Source organism: Protopterus annectens, chromosome 7.part0 (genome assembly GCF_019279795.1).
Source record: "Protopterus annectens isolate FY-2018-M chromosome 7.part0, PAN1.0, whole genome shotgun sequence".
NCBI lineage: Eukaryota > Metazoa > Chordata > Ceratodontiformes > Protopteridae > Protopterus > Protopterus annectens.
In genome coordinates this window covers 1,660,731,151-1,660,750,806 of record NC_056739.1, presented here as the reverse complement: position 1 = coordinate 1,660,750,806, position 19,656 = coordinate 1,660,731,151, and the positions used below count along the sequence as shown (strand labels likewise).

The following is a 19,656-nucleotide window of genomic DNA, read 5'->3' as shown; positions in this document are numbered from 1 at the left end:
GCAATTCAGGATGATTAGTTCAACTGGGTGGAAACTGCGAATTGGGATGGTTACAGGAGATAGATTAAGCTTGTCGGAGTAGAGGATGGCAATACCACCCCCCTTTTTTGGGACTCTATCGGAGCGGTAAATGTTATAGTCAGGTGGTAGTATTTCATTGTTGGTAATATAGGGTTTTAGCCAGGTTTCAAATAGGGTTAGATTGTGGGGGGAGGTATGAGCTCAGTGATTTTGTTAACAAGTCTTTGGATGTTTAGTAAGCAGATAGATTTTTGGGAGAAGAGGTGAGGTGAGAGGGGGGTGTGTTTGATGAGGAGAGGCAGAAGTGGAGGAAGAGTTGTAGGGTGTGTGGGGGGAGGAGAAGGGGAGCCAGGATGTCCCTACAGAGGAGTAGGTTTATAGTGTAGTTTATGTTGTTATAATCTTGGGTATGGAATATTGTGTGTGTGTGTGTGTGTATGTGTGTGTGTGTGTGTGTGTGTGTGTGTGTGTGTGTGTGTGTGTGTGTGTGTGTGTGTGTGTGTGTGTGTGTGTGTATCTTTCGGCTTTTCCCAGTTCGGGGTCGCCACAGCGGAACTATTTTTAATTTTCATAGTTTTGGGTTGACTAGCTAAAGTTAAATTGATAAGCAGGGCATTGAAAAATATCATGTAAAAAATCTGCTCATTAACCTTTTAACATCTCACACGTTACTCTGGCCATCACTGAAACCAGAAGTTCCAAGCAGCATTACCACAAGGTAAGGGTTAAGGGCAAATTTCTGCAAGGAATATTACATTTTTAAATATAATTTACATTATTTCATTTTGTAAAACTTATACTGCTAAATTGTTTATCCTACATCATACTTACAGGAATAGTACTATGCCAGTGTTGGCCATGGCATAAGAAAGTCCCAAAATTCCACTGCCCATGATGGCATTGCTTAGGTTAAAAACAGACATGCCAAAAGAAGTCTTGCCTTCAAACTATGAAAGGTAAAGAAGAAACAAAAAAGCTGTAAACATTTCTGTATTGAAGCAATGATAATATAGCGAGCATTTACAAAGAAATAAATTGTTATTTTATTGCACCGCATATACTCAAATGATCCTGACAGTGTAACATTCTACTGTTTATATGATATCACTTTTCACATCATCGATCGTATCCCATATTTTAACAGAATGCAATGTGAACTGTGACATAGTAGCAGTGTACTCTAATGGTCTGGTGACTGAGTAGAACCACTTATGTATTAAAATGTATACTTTTCTTATTCTTTTAGGTTGATTTACTCCCTGTTCCTGCTTATATTCTAACTTCAATGTGTCAGTTTATGTTAAAGTAGTGGGTGGTCCTTAGTCGACCAAGGAGATGGACAGGGGCCAGTACTGCCACATAAACATGATGCACATGCACTGTAGTATTTTAAATAAAAACTTAAATGATTAGACTAAGAACCTTTAAAATAAGCATCTGGACTTTGGTCCATGTAGTAAGAATCTGAATAAAAAAGTAGTCATGTAGTAATGATTTTGAGTAAATGGAGATAAGCAGGAGACTTCATGCATGATTGTGTACTTTAGATATACCTCTTTACCATGTACACTGATACAGAGATGTGATTACCTCTTTACCATGTACACCAATACAGAGATGTGATTGCCTCTTTACCATGTACACCGATACAGAGATGTGATTACCTCTTTACCATGTACACCAATACAGAGATGTGATTACCTCTTTACCATGTACACCGTTATAGAGATGTGATTACCTCTTTACCATGTACACAGATACAGAGATGTGATTACCTCTTTACCATGTACATCGATACAGAGATGTGATTACCTCTTTACCATGTACATCGATACAGAGATGTGATTACCTCTTTACCATGTACACCAATACAGAGATGTGATTACCTCTTTCCCATGTACACCAATACAGAGATGTGATTACCTCTTTACCATGTACACTGATACAGAGATGTGATTATTTTTGTATTACATGGAGTGCCGTGACTATGATCTGAGATTGGAAAAAAGAGATACAAATTAAGCATGTCCCCAGGAAGTGACTTGATCTTAAGATTTCTTTGGTGTTTAACAAAAGTTTACTAAGGACAACCAAGCACTTTAAGATGTGGTCTATCATTAGGTACTAAGAGTGAGCAGTGCCAGCTGGTAATGAGTAACTGTGCCACCGCTTGTTGACATAAGTGTGGCAGAACAAAGTATCTTAACAGCTTTGAAAATCATTAGTTCTACAGAGGAACACTTTGATTCCAATTTCCTCCTGCAGTCTGTCTTATGGTCGTAAGTGCTTTACCAGCTTTCAAAGGCTTTAAAATCCGGTAAAGCACTTTGCACTCCTGGAATTTTTTTTCTGTAACTGGATGTACATAGAGCAGTTTAAGCTTGCCAATCTTCAAGATATTATGATTGGATATCTGATCATAACCTACTTTTTGTGTTCTCCAAATGAATGTCAAGATTCTCTATACGGATGCCAAGATTCACCTTCCCATCCCTGCTTTCAGGTAGATTTCTTGGCATCAGTATCTCAAATACATAATAAGCTGATTAAGATCACAAACATGATCAAAATCATCTATATCAGGCACAAAATGTAGATATTTGTATTTACAACAATTATTCTATTCCATCAAGCATTTATCACCAAAGGATGCACCATTAAAATGTTTAATAGTGTAAACAATCAATGTAACTCAACCCATTTACAGTTAAACAGAAAAAGAAAATCACTCACATGGCACACAGAAAAATATACACTTGAACTGCAAGTCAAATCCCTAATATGAATATTTGACAAGTGAAAATCTGATGCAAAACAACCAGTCAATCAATCAGTCAATCAATCAATCAATCAATCAATCAATCAATCAATTAATGGCACAATAAGTCAGTTTAAAAATAACAGCAAAACAGACCTGATCTGAAGTATCTACACAAAAAAAGATTTAAATAACTGCAAAAATAGCCTATAAATTAACAAATGAGAATTTAACCCTTACTACACTACAAAATAATAGCACAATATGGACAAACCCATCATTAAAAGTGTTGAAAACTGACTAACAAAGCACAATAGAAAAAAAAAAAAACACCTCTTAGAAAGGCCATTTATAAAAACCTATAGATACTACATAAAGCCCTAGGCCCATATTCACAGATATAATACACTGTTATTCTGGCTTAAGATTTATTGACATGGCTCATAGCAGCAGTGTACAAATTTGCCCCATTCTTTATCAGCTGTGCACTGGACTGCATTGTAAATAGTGGTGTACAAAGCATGGCCAGGTCATTCTTGTCCTTCCTTTATGACAGTACAGCAGACTACCCTTACTATTAAACATATATAAAACAAAATAAAAACAGACAATTCATGACTTTTTTTTAAATTTCTCCAAGTGTTTTGGCTTTCTAATACTATGACGGGACTGGACCCCATTCTTATGTCAAAATATAATTAAAGTTTGTGAAATCAGTTTTGTTTCAATCTTTGATTTCAGCCAGTAGTGCTCTTTGCAGGACCTGCAATGTGCCCAGTAATGACTCCTGCAGTTCATATGGAGTTACATGTATTGGTAACATATCGAAATACGATTGAAAATTATTTTTATAAGACCAGTTGCTCCTACAAGTATTGGAACTGTTTGGGTATCTTTCTTCCCCATTGCTCTCATTTCTGCCTGCAGACCCTGATATTCTATGACTTTGTATCTCTCTGTACACAAGACACTGTAGTCACCGGGTGTGGCAACTTCAATGATCAAGGCTACTCTTGTCTTCTTTTCTTGGACCACTATATCAGGTTTTCTAGCATATATCTTTTAAACTGTTGGTAGTGGATGATCCCAACTGATGTAGACTTCTTCATTTTCTGTGATGCTTTGTAGATCATGTTTACAAGTGTTTTGTGGCCACTTCAGTACCATAATGTTTGCACAATACCCAGTGCAACAGTCTTGCCACATTATTATGCCTTTCAGTACACAGTCCTGCCATTGGTATGTCACAACCAGCAACAAGGTGTGCAACTGTTTCCAGTTTGGTTTTACAAAGTCTACATTTGTCTGTTTCTCCCACATGTTCAATGGACTTTATAAACCAATGTGTACACAGCCCACTATCTTGGGCCTCCAATATTAACTTTTCATCTCTTGGTTTGAATTCACCTCTCCTAAACCATTCCAGTGTTTGTTCCTGATCAACATGAGGTTCTTCCAAAAGTTTTCTATACTTGCAACTACATGCTTTTTCTACATTTCTTGCCTTTTCATCTGATCCTTCACCTTATATTCTTTCTTTTGTTTGTTTGACACATTCATTTGCTGCCTGATTTTTATCTACTTCTGGTTTGATTTCCATTCCTGCTTGATGCTGATAAGCTTCTGGTAGATTAAGCAGAAAAGTCATCTTAGATTTATTCTCCTCATGTTTCAAAACATTCACTATGTTTGGGTCTTGTGAGGTCAGTAGATATGTGTGGAGTCCCACAATTGCAGATCTGTACATATAATCAATTTCAAAGAGGCCCATCCCTCCTTTGGGAATGGGGAATATATAATCTTGGTATGCACTGATTTTTATAAATCATTTGGTGAGCATGAAGCATCCTTCTTGTTTTCATATATAATATATCCAGCATACTTTGGGGCCAATCAATCACTTAAAAACTGTAAATTAGGACAGGAAGAGCAAATTGGTTTATAGCTTGGATTTTGTTCCTAGATGTAAGTACTGTTTTCTGGAATAATTTAAGTCTTCTGAAGTATTCCTTACTAAGTTTTATTCACATTTGTTCATGTTTTATTGTTGATCCTTCATCAGTTTCCAAATATTTATACACTCCTTCTTGCTCAAGTTCTTTTATATCACATTCTAGTCTCAAAATAATGTTTTCCTGGCGTTGCAGTTTTCCTGCTTTAAAGGTTGCTTTTGCACATTTGTCAAAACTAAATTACATTTTTATATCATCTGAAAAAGATTTGACTGAGCTTTCAATTCCTTATCTGATGAGCTATACAGTTTTAAATCATCAATGAAGGGAAGGTGAGAACTCTTTATATTGTTGTTTTCAAGGAGCCAGATTATACCCATGGCTTAAGCTGTTGAGTAAACAGTTTAATGGATTAAGGGCAAGACAGAATAGTAACAGTGACAGAGAGTCACCCTGGAATATCCCCCTTTGAATTTTTATCCCTGGGATAACAATTTGTCCTTTATCATGGCTTAATTGCAAAGTGGTCTGCCACTGTTTCATGGTCACTGTAATGTAATCAATCAGTGTGGGGCGTATCTTATACATTTTTAAGCATTCTTTTATCCACGAATAAGGGATACTATCAAATGCTTTTTTGTAGTCAATCCATGCCTTACTTAGATTCTTCCCCTTTTTATAGTACCCCACCATGATTTTATTTAACAAAAAATGATCCTTTGTTCCATATGACTTTCTTTTATTGCCCTTTTGTTCTAATGCCATAATTGAGTTTTCTTCTAAATGACTATAAACTCTGTCGGCATCAATTCCCATGTATAGTTTATATGTCATTGGAAGGCAAGCTAGTGGACTATAATTTTATGGAAACTTGCAGGTTCACCCTTAAGTAGGAGCATTGTTTTTCCTGTTGTTAGTCAAGTTGGTGTCTGTTCTGGGTGCGCATATAGATAAGTTTTACTCATGGCTAAATCTTCATGCAAAGATGTTAATACTCTTAACCAGAAGTTAGGTACTGCATCTGGGCATGGGGTTTTCCAGTTAGAGGCTATTCCTAACTTTGTTTCAATCTCTCTAGCTGTTACTTAGGTTCATAGGTTCATAGGCAGGTACTAGGCTATCTGCCCAAAGGCATTTATAAGCCTAGACAGAATGTGTTGGCTTTTGCCGCCCCCTTAGATTAGTTCCCTGTGCCTCTGTCCAGCAGATCCACTGAAGTGATCCCCGGGGTAAACTTTCTGTTTCCCATCCACTCGTCAAGGTTTCTCTTGAAGAGTGTTAGTGAGGATCTCTGCCTAATGTAGATTGGAATCTTGTTCCAAAGCATGGGAAGTCTCTGTGACAGGAATCTATCCCTCCAGCACGTCCTATTTATTGTTGTGGTGAGGTTTAGATCCCTAGAGCATGTGGCTCGAGGGGATAAGCTTTTGTTTGGTGGAGCATGTCCATCAGTTCTTGGTTGGACATGGCCTTGTATGTCAGGCAGCGATCACCTCTGAGTAGGCGGTATGCAACCAAGTACAGCTGGAGTTTCTTCAGTCGAGCTGCATAGGGTATCTGTTTGAGGACAGTGATCCTCTTGGTGAGGTATTTCAGTGGTCTTTCCAGCTGTTGCAGGTGTCTTGTAAGATACATCCCAAATGGGGCGTTGTACTCTCTGATGGGTCTGATGAGCGATGAGTAGAGAGGCACAATGGCCACTTTTGATCTGGATGCAAACCCTTTTGTGATAAGGTGTGCCACATAGAAGGAATTTCTAACCACTTTGGCAATGTGATTATCAAAGGAGAGTTTACTATCTACTTGGGTCCCCAGATCCCTTATTACTTCTTCCATATTTAGGGGACTACCACCTATGTGGTAGTTTGTGGTACTTTGTTTTTTCCAAAGGGGATAACTATGCACTTTTTGGCATTTAGGTTGAGGCCATGATTTTGACACCAGGTGTCCATCTCAGTGAGGCCCTTTTGGAGGATGTCTGTGTCAGCCGGAGAGTCAATTATGACCCCTAGTTTGCAGTCGTCTGCAAACTTGATCAGCCATAGTCTTCCTGTGCTTGCCTGTACCTCTGAGAAGTATATGCTGAACAGGAGGGGTCCTAGGACTGAGCCCTGGGGAACGCCACTTGTAACTAGTTTAGAGTCAGACCTAGCTCCCACAACTCTTACCATGTGGGTTCTGTCCATGAGCCATTTGGCAACCCATCTTGTGACATAGGTGTTTATGTTCAGGCTGGTGAGCTTATCTATAATACCAGAATGGGGAACGGTGTCAAAGGCCTTTGCGAGGTCTAGGTAGGCTGTGTGTACCATCTTTCCCTCATCTATAGCCTTGAAAATTGTCTCAAAGAAGTCCACCAGGTTTAGGAGGCATGCTCTGCCCTTAACAAAGCCGAACTGGGTAGGGTCCAGTGTTTCAAGGTTTCCAATGTCTCTGTTAATGAGTTCCATGATGATGCGCTCCATAGCCTTGCAGACCAAGCTAGTCAAGCTTATAGGGCGATAGTTCCTGGGGCTGTTGTGGCTCCACCTTTGTGGAGCAGAATAACTGCTGCTGTGTGCCACTCTATGGGTACATAACCTGTGGAGAGGCTGAGTTTGAATAGTTTGTTTATGTGAGGAGTTAGTTCATCTTTGAGCTTGTGTAGGACACAGCCTGGAACACTGTCTGGTCCCATTGATGCTGTGTTTTTCGCTTTGGAGAGGGCTGTTTTAACCTGAGTGTCTGTGATTTCAGGAGCTCTACATTCTTCTGGTATGATTATGGGCCCTTTTAGAGGTGAGAGGGGGGTGAAGTTTGCACTGAATTTGTCTGCCAGGATGCTGGCAATATTGGTCAGTTCAGTGTATTTTGCACCATTCTGCACTAACTCCGAACAGATCTGAGCATTGCCACTTAGATTCTTGACATAGCTAAAGAATGCCCTGTGGTTATCTTTGGAGTCCTTGGCAATTTTTCTTTCGAAACTCACCTTGGATGATTTTATGAGGGATTGTAGTTTCTTGCTGATACTGATCAGGGATGTCTTCCCTTCTTGGGATTTTACTATTTCTGTACTAGTTTCCTCCTTCTATTGTATAGCTTGTTTATGGCAGGAGTCTACCAGACTGGTTTCCTTTTCTTAGAGGAGTGATTTTTGGTTTTGCTTGGGATGGCACGATCCATGCATTCTTGTAGGTGCCTGTAAAGGATAAGGATATGATTAGTAAAGGATTTTGCAGCTTGGACAATTTTATCCTTTAGCATCGGGGCTTTGAAGCTTTCCACCTCTGTCTTAAGTAACATGAAGTTTGCTTTTGAAAAGTTTTTCACAGTGGTTTCCTTGTCCGGGGGTGCGGAATGTGGATATCCAAAGTGATTTGTTTATGGTCAGATCTAACCAGTGAGGGATTGACCTCTGGTGTGGAGCACCAGTCGCCCACGTTGCTGATGACCGGGTCCAATATGTTGTCACCTCTGGTGGGAGTGTTGACTAGTTGATCCAGGGCATTTGAGTTTATAAATTCTAGGAAATGTTGGGCAAGGGATTTAGTACTTGAGTAGTTCTCCCAATTAATGTCTGGTTAATTTAAATCACCCAATATCAGGGTGTTTTGTAGGACCTTTATATTTCCCAGTGTTTCCAGAAATGTGGAATGGGGGTCCTGAGACATGGTGGGTGATCTGTAGCAAGCTACAATTTGAATTGCAGTTTTGCCCATTGTTATTTGCATGTGGATGATCTCTTAAGAATCGGGCTGTGCCACTAACCTGGAGGTGTGGGCATCCTTGATTAATATGGATACGCCCCCGCCTTTTGTATTTTGGTCCTGGTTCTGTGGCCAAAATGTATGGTATTCATCCTATTTCATATTCTGTACCTTTAAACTTTTTATTCTTTCTTTTACTTCTTCTAGCCATTTATTATTTTTGTTATGTTCCGCAGGATCTTCATAGATACTTCTCCAAAATGTATCTATTTGTTCTTTTTTTGGCAATCTTACAATTCTTTTTACCTTATTTCCAAATTCTCTATAAAACCTTTTCGGTCATCAATAAATTGCCTATTTTGCACTTTTTCTTTATATTTATCTTCATATCTTCTAGGTCTTTCAGCCTGGGCTGAAAGTTTTCATTTGTTTGCAATAGCTCATGATGTATCTTGATCTGTTCTAATATTGCTCATTGCTTCTATAAAATCTATCTTTCTTAGTATTTTTGTTGATCTAGTCCCTCTTCTATAGTCTTCTAACAGTGACACTTCTTGTCTTAATTGCTTTACAATTTTCTCTATTTGTTATTTCCATGGTGGAATTCAATTTCTCCCCTTCCTTTCCCTCACTATCCTGTGTTCTTGTGATAGAACCTTATCAGTTATTAATTTAGCTGCACAGTAATATATCCTGTTTACTTCTATTATATCACATGGGTCTCTATGAACAGTCCTAATTACTGTGTTCATTTGTTTTATCAGACTTCTGACTTTTGGAGTTTTATTAACCTTCTGCAATCTATTTCTTTCATTGATCTTAATATATCCATCCATGTCTATTAAATCAAGCAATTCTTCTCGTAGCTCATTTTCTCCCAAACTGAGGGTGCATCCTTTGTTTTCCAGTTCCTGCTGGCATTCTATAGAAGGTTCTATAGCGTCTTCCTGTGACACAGGCTCATCAATTTCATCCTGTGCCATCCGTTGTTCTATCATACAGGAACTCACTGGCCTATCACTCCTCAACATTGACGGCATGAGAGTTTCCACAGTTTCTTGTTCCTTCCCTTGCTGTCTAGCTTCAAGTGAACATTTATGCTGGTTTCCTGTATAAGGCTCCAAATTATCTTCATATGGCACCTGACCAATTGCTTCCTGTTCTACTGTTTCCCCCATAATTTGGATATCCATTACTCTCTCATGTTGTGGTACTTTATGAATTAGATTTTCTACACTAAATCCTTCACTTTGCAGGTACTCCATAACCTCAATTTCTATTTCTTTATCTTCTCCATTACTAATCCCCTGTTCTATTTTTCCTCTGTCTTCTTATTTTTTGTATTGCAAAATTTTCCATGTCTGGATTCCTTTGTCTGTATTTCTCTTCAAATTATCTTTGGTGCTGCGCTTTTTGTATTGGTTAGTTTTGCTTCATGAAAACTGTAGAATGCCAGAGAGAACAGTAAAAACCAATAAAAACCAGCATAACCAACCAAACCAATATATGAAAAATTTAATAAAAGTTTTAGCACTACTGCACTCCTTTGTTTGTTCTCTTTCCATCGCTCCATTCGTACCCTTTGTCTGACAATATAGATAATTTAATACAATACAAGATTTCACATACAAATCACGCTTAGTCAAGTATTTAAAAGGCTCCAGGACACATTCTTTAAATTAGTCACATGATCAATGATATAAACTCCTTAGTTTCAGAACAGATTTTAAAGAACAAGACTCATTTATACCAGGCATATTTAATGCATTTAATTTACTAATCCATTCATATTAACAAACTCCAGTTTTATTTATAATATCACCCTTCCTAGCTCCACAAATAACCAGCTGCAAAACAGAAATTTTAAGAGTGAGCTATACACATCAATAAAACATGCTTTGCTAAAACATTAGTAGAATTCAGTTGTTTTTAATATTCTGTAGATGTTGTGCTATCCTATCCCATAACATATTAGTTTTTATTACATAAAATGATGTGCAAATAGTGCATTTAGCAATACAAACTAAATTTATAGTATCACAGTCAGCATGTTGAAAAAAATTCATATTTATGCTGAGTTATAGGATTTATAAAAGAATCAGTAATATCACTATACAGATGACAGTTACACTTCATACAGGGAAATGTGCCCTTACTTATTGTCAAATTTATATATTTCACCATATTAGTAATTTGATTTGACCATCTATAGCATAACTGTCTTTTCAAATTAAGCTTATTTTTAAACACTGTCCTAGGAGATGGACCAATAATTTTTAGAATATCTTGTGAAATCGTTAAACTTGACCAATTACTTTTTATTTAGTTAGTTTTTTCTTTCTTTATTTTTTTTACAGTTGATTACCAGGAAAGTCTGACTGGACAAAAATCTTTTTTCAGCAGAGGCCAGAGAGGAAAGCTTTGCATTTAACAGGTAACAGTGATTATAATTATAAATACGAGGTTTACTTATACATGACTTGACATTTGTGTTAAACACATACTATTGGATAAAAATACATTCATGTAAATTTTCTTTTTAATGGCAATGTTGCATAGTCTAGTACAAGAAAAAAGAGAGACTTATACAGTGTAAACCAGGTATAATTAATAACAATCAGTGAATGAGCAATTTTCCTAGATATACTACATTGGCTGATACATCCGCAGTGGTGCAGCGGTAGCGTTGTTGCCTCACAGCAAGAGGTTCTCTTGTTCGATTCTCAGCTGGAGTGTGGGGAGTGCCTTCTGTGTGGAGTCTGCATGCCCTCCCCGGAGTTGGGTGGGTGTTCGAAAGACATCCGTAAATGGGCGTGCCTTCGTTGAAGGTTGAACATCGAGCTGGCACCTCGGCGTTCGTGAAAATCTACTGCCAATCATTAGCAGACTGGAGTTCTGCTGTGGCGACCCCTAAATGGGAAAAGCCGAATGGCAACATACTACATTGGCTGATAGCTGTTGTAGGTAAAGATGCAGCAGAGTATAGATACTGAAACATAATTGCAACTTAAGGAGAACAGTTTTACTGTTGTCTGAATACAGTCTTTAGATTGTAATAAGAACGGGTAGAAGTATGTTAAAGGGTAAAATGTGATCTGATTTCTGTGAAGAACTAGTATTACCTAGAGAAAGAGTGTTTAGAGTAACTAGGACATTGCATTGCATTGGAATTATTTTCTTATTCAGTATTTGTACAGGAGCATAGCCATGTATTGGTTAAGTGAGTCTTAAGAGTTATTTTGAAGTGAGATAAACTGGTAATAGATCTTATTTCTGATGGTAAGCTATTCCAGAATTTAGCTGTGTAGTTCGAGAAAAGGGAGTTGCCTGATTTATTGCTAGCTTTGACAACATTTAATAGGAATTTGCTACTCAAGCAAAGTACACTTTGTTAGAGTAAGAAGTTAATACGTTTTGAAGTGCTGGTGTTTTTTCAGGTTGGTGCAAGATCTTATGTAGTGAGCACAGTTGGTGATAAGTTATTAGTTAAGGGAGTTCTAGCCAAGTCAATGGTTTGAGTGCAATGCAATGTGCCCTAGAGATGGTGTCACTAGCAAATTTTGTTATAGCAGGATTTTAATTTGTCTAACTCTAATTTCCTAAGGTTTGTGAGAATTGGTGATGCACAGAGAAGAGTTGAGATATGTGTTTTACAATATTAATAATTGATTTGCAGTTGCTAGTTGTAGAACCTACATTACCATGATTTATAATTGCTAGTAAAAGCCATAACATAGGAAAGATATGTATCAAATAAAGCCTTGTTATTTTTCTGTATTAATTAATCATAACTAAAATATGGGTACACACTGTCACTACAAAGATATTTACCCTCACGCGGTGCCTTATTTACCTCTTGTAAATTATATCCACATTTCATAAAGTCATTAGGTATCACCACTACTTCTATATCAAATATTATATCATCAGATGATAATCTTAAAAAAAGGCATAACTGTCCTTTTAATATATTCCTATACATAAACTCTGGATGCCAGGTGGTATTTATAAATCTGTTTGTAGTATTCAAATTAGCACATAGTATTTTTCTAATAGAAGAAACACCTTTATCATTAGGAATACCAATTGTAACAAATCTAAAGGGAGAACAAATGCTGGATGTATACTATTTATTAACTTTTCAAATAAAGTCACCAGTATCAACTACAACATGCTCAATAGCATCCAACTATGGCTTTAATACGTTTTCCATATAAATGGAAATCATTTCAGTCAACCATCCATACCTTACGAAATGGCACATAGGTGAATTTAACAAATCTTTTTGAATTTTAGGCAGACCATATATTGCTGGTAAAGTAGGATCTATAACTGAAAAATAATCAAACAGATCTGAGGTAATGCAATAGTTCAAATATAAGTCACAAATGACCAATTTAATTTTTGAAATAATCTAATCGACATCATTATTCAGCAGAACCACATAAGTCAAGGAATCTTTTCACATCTCACTCCTACTGCCATTATATTTACTGCTGTCCATAATTACAACCATCCCGCTTTTATCTGCTGGGGTATTGCAATGTTTCTATTGAAATTAAAAAAATGAAAGCTAAACACTGATTTCTGTTCAAATTACAAAGCTTAGCATTGTTCTTACATTGAAATGAATGATAGAAATCTAATTCACATTTATTCAAAAACGCTAATATGTGCAGAGCGTGAATAGACATAAATGTACTCTAGCTTCTTAATGGTCTCATTACTTAAATCATGCACACATGAAGAGAAAAGTAACTTCAAACTCAAATTCCAAGCAAATAAACATAGCTCGGTTAATGCTTCAATAATATTAGCCTTTTGTAAAGGTATAAAAGATAGACCTTTCTCTAAAATAGCAGGCTCATACTGATTTAACTCATAGTTAGAAATATTGTAAACTAGTGCAGACTGTTGCTTATACTTTGTGTCGTGCTGCACGTTAACATCTCCTTCTGGTTCCTCCCCCTTTCTTTTGTTTTTTAAAACACCTTTATTGAATTATCACTTGTGACATAGCCAGATTTACATTTATATACAAGTAATCAAACTGTATTAACAATTTATTTACTTATTATTTATTTAACATAGGTTCATAGGTTCATAGGTAGGTGCTAGGCTATCGGCCCAAGGGCCTAAGTGTAGGTACTAGGCTATCGGCCCAAGGGCCTAAGTAAGACTAGCCAACAATGTTCCATGGCTTACGCCAACCCAAGAAAGGTAATTTCCTGTGCACCTGTCGAATAGAGCCACAAAAGTGATCCCAGGGGTGTATTTCCTATTTCCATCCACTCATGAAGATTTTTCTTGTTAATGAGGAACTTTGCTTGACATAGATGAGCAGCTTGTTTCAGAGTATGGGAAGTCTCTGGGACAGGAATCTATCCCTCCTGCAAGTCCTGTTTATTGTGGTGACAAGGTTTAGGTCCCTAGAGCATGTAGCCTGGAGGGATTGGGATTTCTTTAGGTGTAGCATGTTCAACAGCTCTGGGTTTGACATAGCTTTATATGTTAGGCAGAGATCACCTCGGAGTAGGCGATATGCTACAGAGTAAAGCTGGAGTTTTTTGAGACGATCAGTGTAGGGCATCTGTTTGAGGCCAGTAATTCTCTTTGTGAGGTACTTCTGTGGCCTTTCCAGCTGCTGCAGATGTCTTGTGAGGTACATTCCAAAAGGGGCATTGTACTCTATAATGGGTCTAATGAGTGTCGAGTAGAGGGGAACAATGACCTCTTTTTTCCTGGATGAGAACCCTTTTGTGATGAGGTGTGCCATGTAGAAGGATTTCCTGACTACTGTGGCAATGTGATTATCAAAGGAGAGACCAATGTCCACTTGGGTCCCAAGCTCTCTTATCACACATTCGGTGTTAAGAAGACTGCCGCCTATGTGGTAGCTCATGGGCACAGAGTTTTTATGAAAGGGGATAACAATGCACTTTTTGGCATTGAGTTTGAGGCCATGGCTCTGACACCAGGCATCTGTCTCAGTGAGGCCCTTCTGTAGGATGTCCACATCATTTGGGGACTTGACTATAGCTCCTAGTTTGCAGTCATCTGTGAGGTTCATTAGCCAGAGGCCTTCTGTGTTAGCCTGTACTTCAGAGAAGTAGATACCAAACAGGAGAGGTCCCAGGACTGAACCCTGTGATACACCACTTGTCACTTGTTTGAAGTCAGATTTGGAGTCTGCAACTTTTACAATGTGGGTTCTGTCAGTGAGCCAGTTGGCAACCCATCTTGTGACATAGTGATTTATACCTAGTTTAGTGAGTTTATCTATAATTCCAGAATGGGGGATGGTGTCGAAAGCCTTAGAGAGGTCAAGATAGGCTGTGTGAACCACCTTACCCTCGTCTATGGCATTGGTGACTGCCTCAGAGAAGTCAACCAGGTTCAGGAGGCAAGATCAGCCTTTCACAAACCCAAACTGGGTTGGGTCCAGAGTTTGGAGGTTACCAATGTCTTTGTTTATGAATTCCACAATGATACGTTCCATGGCCTTGCAGACCAGGCATATCAGGCTAATAGGGCGATAGTTCCCAGGATCAGTGGTGGCTCCCCCTTTGTGGAGTGGGATAATTGTTGCTGTGCACCATTCAGTGGGCACAAAGCCTGATGTGAGGCTATGACTGAACATGGTGCTTAGGTGGGGAGCCTGTTTGTTCTGAAGTTCGTGTAAAACACAGCCTGGGATGTTGTCCGGTCCCATGGATGTTGTGTTTTTGGCTTTAGAGAGTGCTGCTTTTACCTCTGAAGTTGGGATTACAGGGACTCTGCATTCATCCTGTATAGATATGGGCCCTTTAGGGGGTGAGAGGGAGGTAAAATTAGCACTGAACCTATCTGCCAGGATGTTGGCAATATCAGTTGGTTCTGTAATTTTTGTGCCATTGTGCTATAACTCAGAGCAGATCTGGGTGTTGCCACTGAGATTCTTGACATAGCTATCGAATGCTTTGTGGTTGTCCTTAGAATCAGTGGCAATCTTGTTTTCATAGCTAGCTTTGGAGGATCATATAAGGGATCTCAGCTTCTTGCTGAGGCTGACCAGGGAGCTCCTCCACTCATGGGATTTTACTCTCTTTTGCAACAATTTCTTCCTTCTGTTGTAGAGTTTGTTTATGGCAGGGGACCACCAGATTGACTTCCTTTTTCTGGAGGATAGCGTCTTGGTTCTGTTTGGGATAGCACGATCCATGCACTTGTGTAAGTGCTTATAGAGTGCATTTGTGCAGGATTCAGCAGTCGTAACTGTATTGTCCATCTGCATGGTTGTCATGAAGTTCACCACTTCTGTCTTAAGAAGCATGAAGTTGGCTTGGGAGAAATTTTTTACCATGGTTTCCTTAATGGGGGGTGGGGGCGGGATGTGGATATCTAAGGTGATTAGCTTATGGTTGGATCTGACCCACGAGGAGATGGCTTCAGGTGTGGATCACCAGTCACTCATGTTGGTAATGACTTGGTCTAGGATATTGTAGCCCCTGGTGGGGGTGTGGATAAGTTGATCCAGGGCATTGAAATTTATGAATTCCAGAAAGCGCTGAGTGAAGGCATTGGTACATGAGTAGTTTTCCTAGTTAATGGTGGGGTAGTTGAAATCGCCCAATATTAGGGTGTTTGGTTGAACCCTAATATTTTCCAGTATATCAAGAAAAGAGGAGTAGGAATCCTGGGGCATGGTGGGGGATCTGTAGCAAGCTACAATTTGAATTGCAGTTTTGCCCAGAGTTAGTTGCACTTGGATAACCTCAGCTTCATTATGCTGAGCAACTAGCCTGGAGGTGTGGATATCATTAATTAATATGGACACAACTCCACCTTTGGTGTTCTGGTCCAGGTTAGATGGCTAAAAAGTGTGGTATGAGTTATAGTCTGCTAATGCAGGGTGCTCTATGAAGCCTTAAACCAGGTCTCAGTCACTGCACAGACATCAATTTTCTCCATTTTAAGGAGTGCCTTGAGTGAGTGCATTTTGAGATTTAGACTTCTAGCATTGAGTAGCATTACCCTCAGGTTTTGCTTGCCTGTTCCTGTTATGGTGGTGAATTTGTCATTTGAACCTTTCCTAAAAAAGGCACTATAGGGGCGGCAAGAACCTTTGCCAGTATCCGGAATCCCAGGGGTGACAGGTGCAGGCCATCTCTTGCAAAGCATCATGGTCTGTTGACCATGTCGTCCCAGGCAGACAGATACTGGATCCCCTTAAAATGACACCAGAAGCTTAGCCAATTGTTGAAGTCAATCATTTTGTCCTTGTACTGCGGTATCATTCTGGGTGATGGCAGGATGCTACTCAGGGCTAGGGTCATACCTGCCTGGGCTACAAGATCGGAGAGTTCTTCCATGTCTCTTTTCATGTAGTCCAGGGAGGTACATCTCAGGTCATTCACACCAACATGGACAATCACAGCGTCATATCTGTACTTGTTGTGGAGTGACCTGAGTGCGTGGGTTATGTGGCAGATCCTGGCACCCGACAGGCAGCTGACAACGACCTTCTCCTTGTTTAGCCTGGTGAGTGGGACATCAGTATTCCTGATTATAGAGTCACCTATGACTAGTGTGTTGGGTACGTTGTTTTGCCTTATGGGCTAGGCTATCGGCCCAAGGGCCTAAGTAAGACTAGCCAACAATGTTCCATGGCTTACGCCAACCCAAGAAAGGTAATTTCCTGTGCACCTGTCGAGTAGAGCCACAGAAGTGATCCCAGGGGTGTATTTCCTATTTCCCATCCACTCATGAAGATTTTTCTTGAAGAGTGTTAATGAGGAACTTTGCTTGACATAGATGAGCAGCTTGTTTCAGAGTATGGGAAGTCTCTGGGACAGGAATCTATCCCTCCTGCAAGTCCTGTTTATTGTGGTGACAAGGTTTAGGTCCCTAGAGCATGTAGCCTAAAGGGATTGGGATTTCTTTAGGTGTAGCATGTTCAACAGCTCTGGGTTTGACATAGCTTTATATGTTAGGCAGAGATCACCTCGGAGTAGGCGATATGCTACATAGTAAAGCTGGAGTTTTTTGAGACGATCAGTGTAGGGCATCTGTTTGAGGCCAGTAATTCTCTTTGTGAGGTACTTCTGTGGCCTTTCCAGCTGCTGCAGATGTCTTGTCAGGTACATTCCAAAAGGGGCATTGTACTCTATAATGGGTCTAATGAGTGTCGAGTAGAGGGGAACAATGACCTCTTTTTTCCTGGATGAGAACCCTTTTGTGATGAGGTGTGCCATGTAGAAGGATTTCCTGACTACTGTGGCAATGTGATTATCAAAGGAGAGACCAATGTCCACTTGGGTCCCAAGCTCTCTTATCACACATTCGGTGTTAAGAAGACTGCCGCCTATGTGGTAGCTCATGGGTACAGAGATTTTATGAAAGGGGATAACAATGCACTTTTTGGCATTGAGCTTGAGGCTCAAGCTATACCCCGCTTCTGGATGTAATATTCCTTTCCAAAGATGAAAAAATTGGAGGACAGAACTATGTCTAACAATTCTATGATATTATTAATCTCATCCCTTGGGGCTTTGAATTCCATCAGCAACAATTCTAACCATTCTATGGCCTCTTGGTGTGGTATTGAAGTGTATAAGTCGACGACGTCGACTGTAAGGAAGTTGAAGGAACTATCAAAACCAATGTTGTTAATAATGGCAAGAAAGCTCCAGGAATCTTTGCAAATGCTTGGAACCAATTCCAAATACTTGGACAGCAAAAAGTCAATATATTTTGCTGACGGGTAAGAAATGGAGGACCTCCCATCAACTAATGCCCTCATAGGGGGATCAGCCAAGTTCTTATGTACCTTGGGTATACCGAACATCACAGGCGTCCTAGGCTGAGAGATATTGATATATTCATAAGTATCAAGGTCTATTCTCCCTTCTATGAATAAATCTCTATAATAGCCCTTAATCCTGTTGATGCTGGTATTCATTTCGTTGAGGGAGGAAGTGTTATAAGCAGGGGTGCAATTTTATTACAGCAGTAAAACAAACAGCGTTTTCGCTACAACACCAAAGTAGCTTCATCAGAGGCAAAAAACACAGTAAAAAGGCGCCAAATACATTTTATAGTATAGTCAACCTCATTCTAATCAGCTGTAACAAGGAAAAATGCATCACTTCCTGCATGTTTAAATGTGTATAAAACAACACTCACTTTGTCAACAACATGACAACTAGCCTTTTAAATAAAACAGCAAACACACGCAATATGCAACAAAACATATTACTGCCAAGTTAAAAAATCTATACTAAAATAGATTTCTAAAAACAAAAAAAAATTTTATATGAAAGGGAAATAACAAACAGAGGGAACTATTGGTCTAAAAATGCCAAGCACCTTTAATCCTCCTCTACATGTGGGGTTACGCATTTTTGAAAATGCTTGTGAACTGGATATTAGACACCTTGAAAAAGCCAAAGGTGCCATGAAAAACAAGTTCAACATTTCTAGAGAACAACTACAGGCCCTGAATCAACTAAAGGAGTTTTCTGTTAGGGTTATGAAACCCGACAAAGGAGGGGGGTTGGTAGTATTTGAGAACAGTCTTTATAATGAAAAAATGACATTAGTTCTTGACACCCCTGCTTATAACACTTCCTCCCTCAACGAAATGAATACCAGCATCAACAGGATTAAGGGCTATTATAGAGATTTATTCATAGAAGGGAGAATAGACCTTGATACTTATGAATATATCAATATCTCTCAGCCTAGGATGCCTGTGATGTTCGGTATACCCAAGGTACATGAGAACTTGGCTGATCCCCCTATGAGGGCATTAGTTGATGGGAGGTCCTCCATTTCTTACCCGTCAGCAAAATATATTGACTTTTTGCTGTCCAAGTATTTGGAATTGGTTCCAAGCATTTGCAAAGATTCCTGGAGCTTTCTTGCCAATATTAACAACATTGGTTTTGATAGTTCCTTCAACTTCCTTACAGTCGACGTCGTCGACTTATACACTTCAATACCACACCAAGAGGCCATAGAATGGTTAGAATTGTTGCTGATGGAATTCAAAGCCCCAAGGGATGAGATTAATAATATCACAGAACTGTTAGACATAGTTCTGTCCTCCAATTTTTTCATCTTTGGAAAGGAATATTACATCCAGAAGCGGGGTATAGCGATGGGTTCCCCTTGTGGGGCCATCGTAGCCAATATGTTCATGGCATATTGGGAGAAAGAATTTGTTCTCAAACATCCAATTTGGAAAGAGAGAATT

The 19,656-nt window shown here is 39.1% G+C and overlaps 1 protein-coding gene across 2 annotated transcripts in view; it reads right to left on the bottom strand.

The window, feature by feature from the left end:
- The window catches only part of SLC38A3 (solute carrier family 38 member 3), a 1,194,467-nt gene that overhangs the window by 762,267 nt on the left and 412,544 nt on the right, over window positions 1-19,656 (bottom strand). For both annotated transcript variants that reach the window (XM_044078187.1, XM_044078188.1), the window contains one exon: window positions 853-968. In XM_044078187.1, the coding sequence (XP_043934122.1) occupies window positions 853-968 (116 nt within the window). The remainder of the gene's footprint in view (window positions 1-852; window positions 969-19,656) is intronic.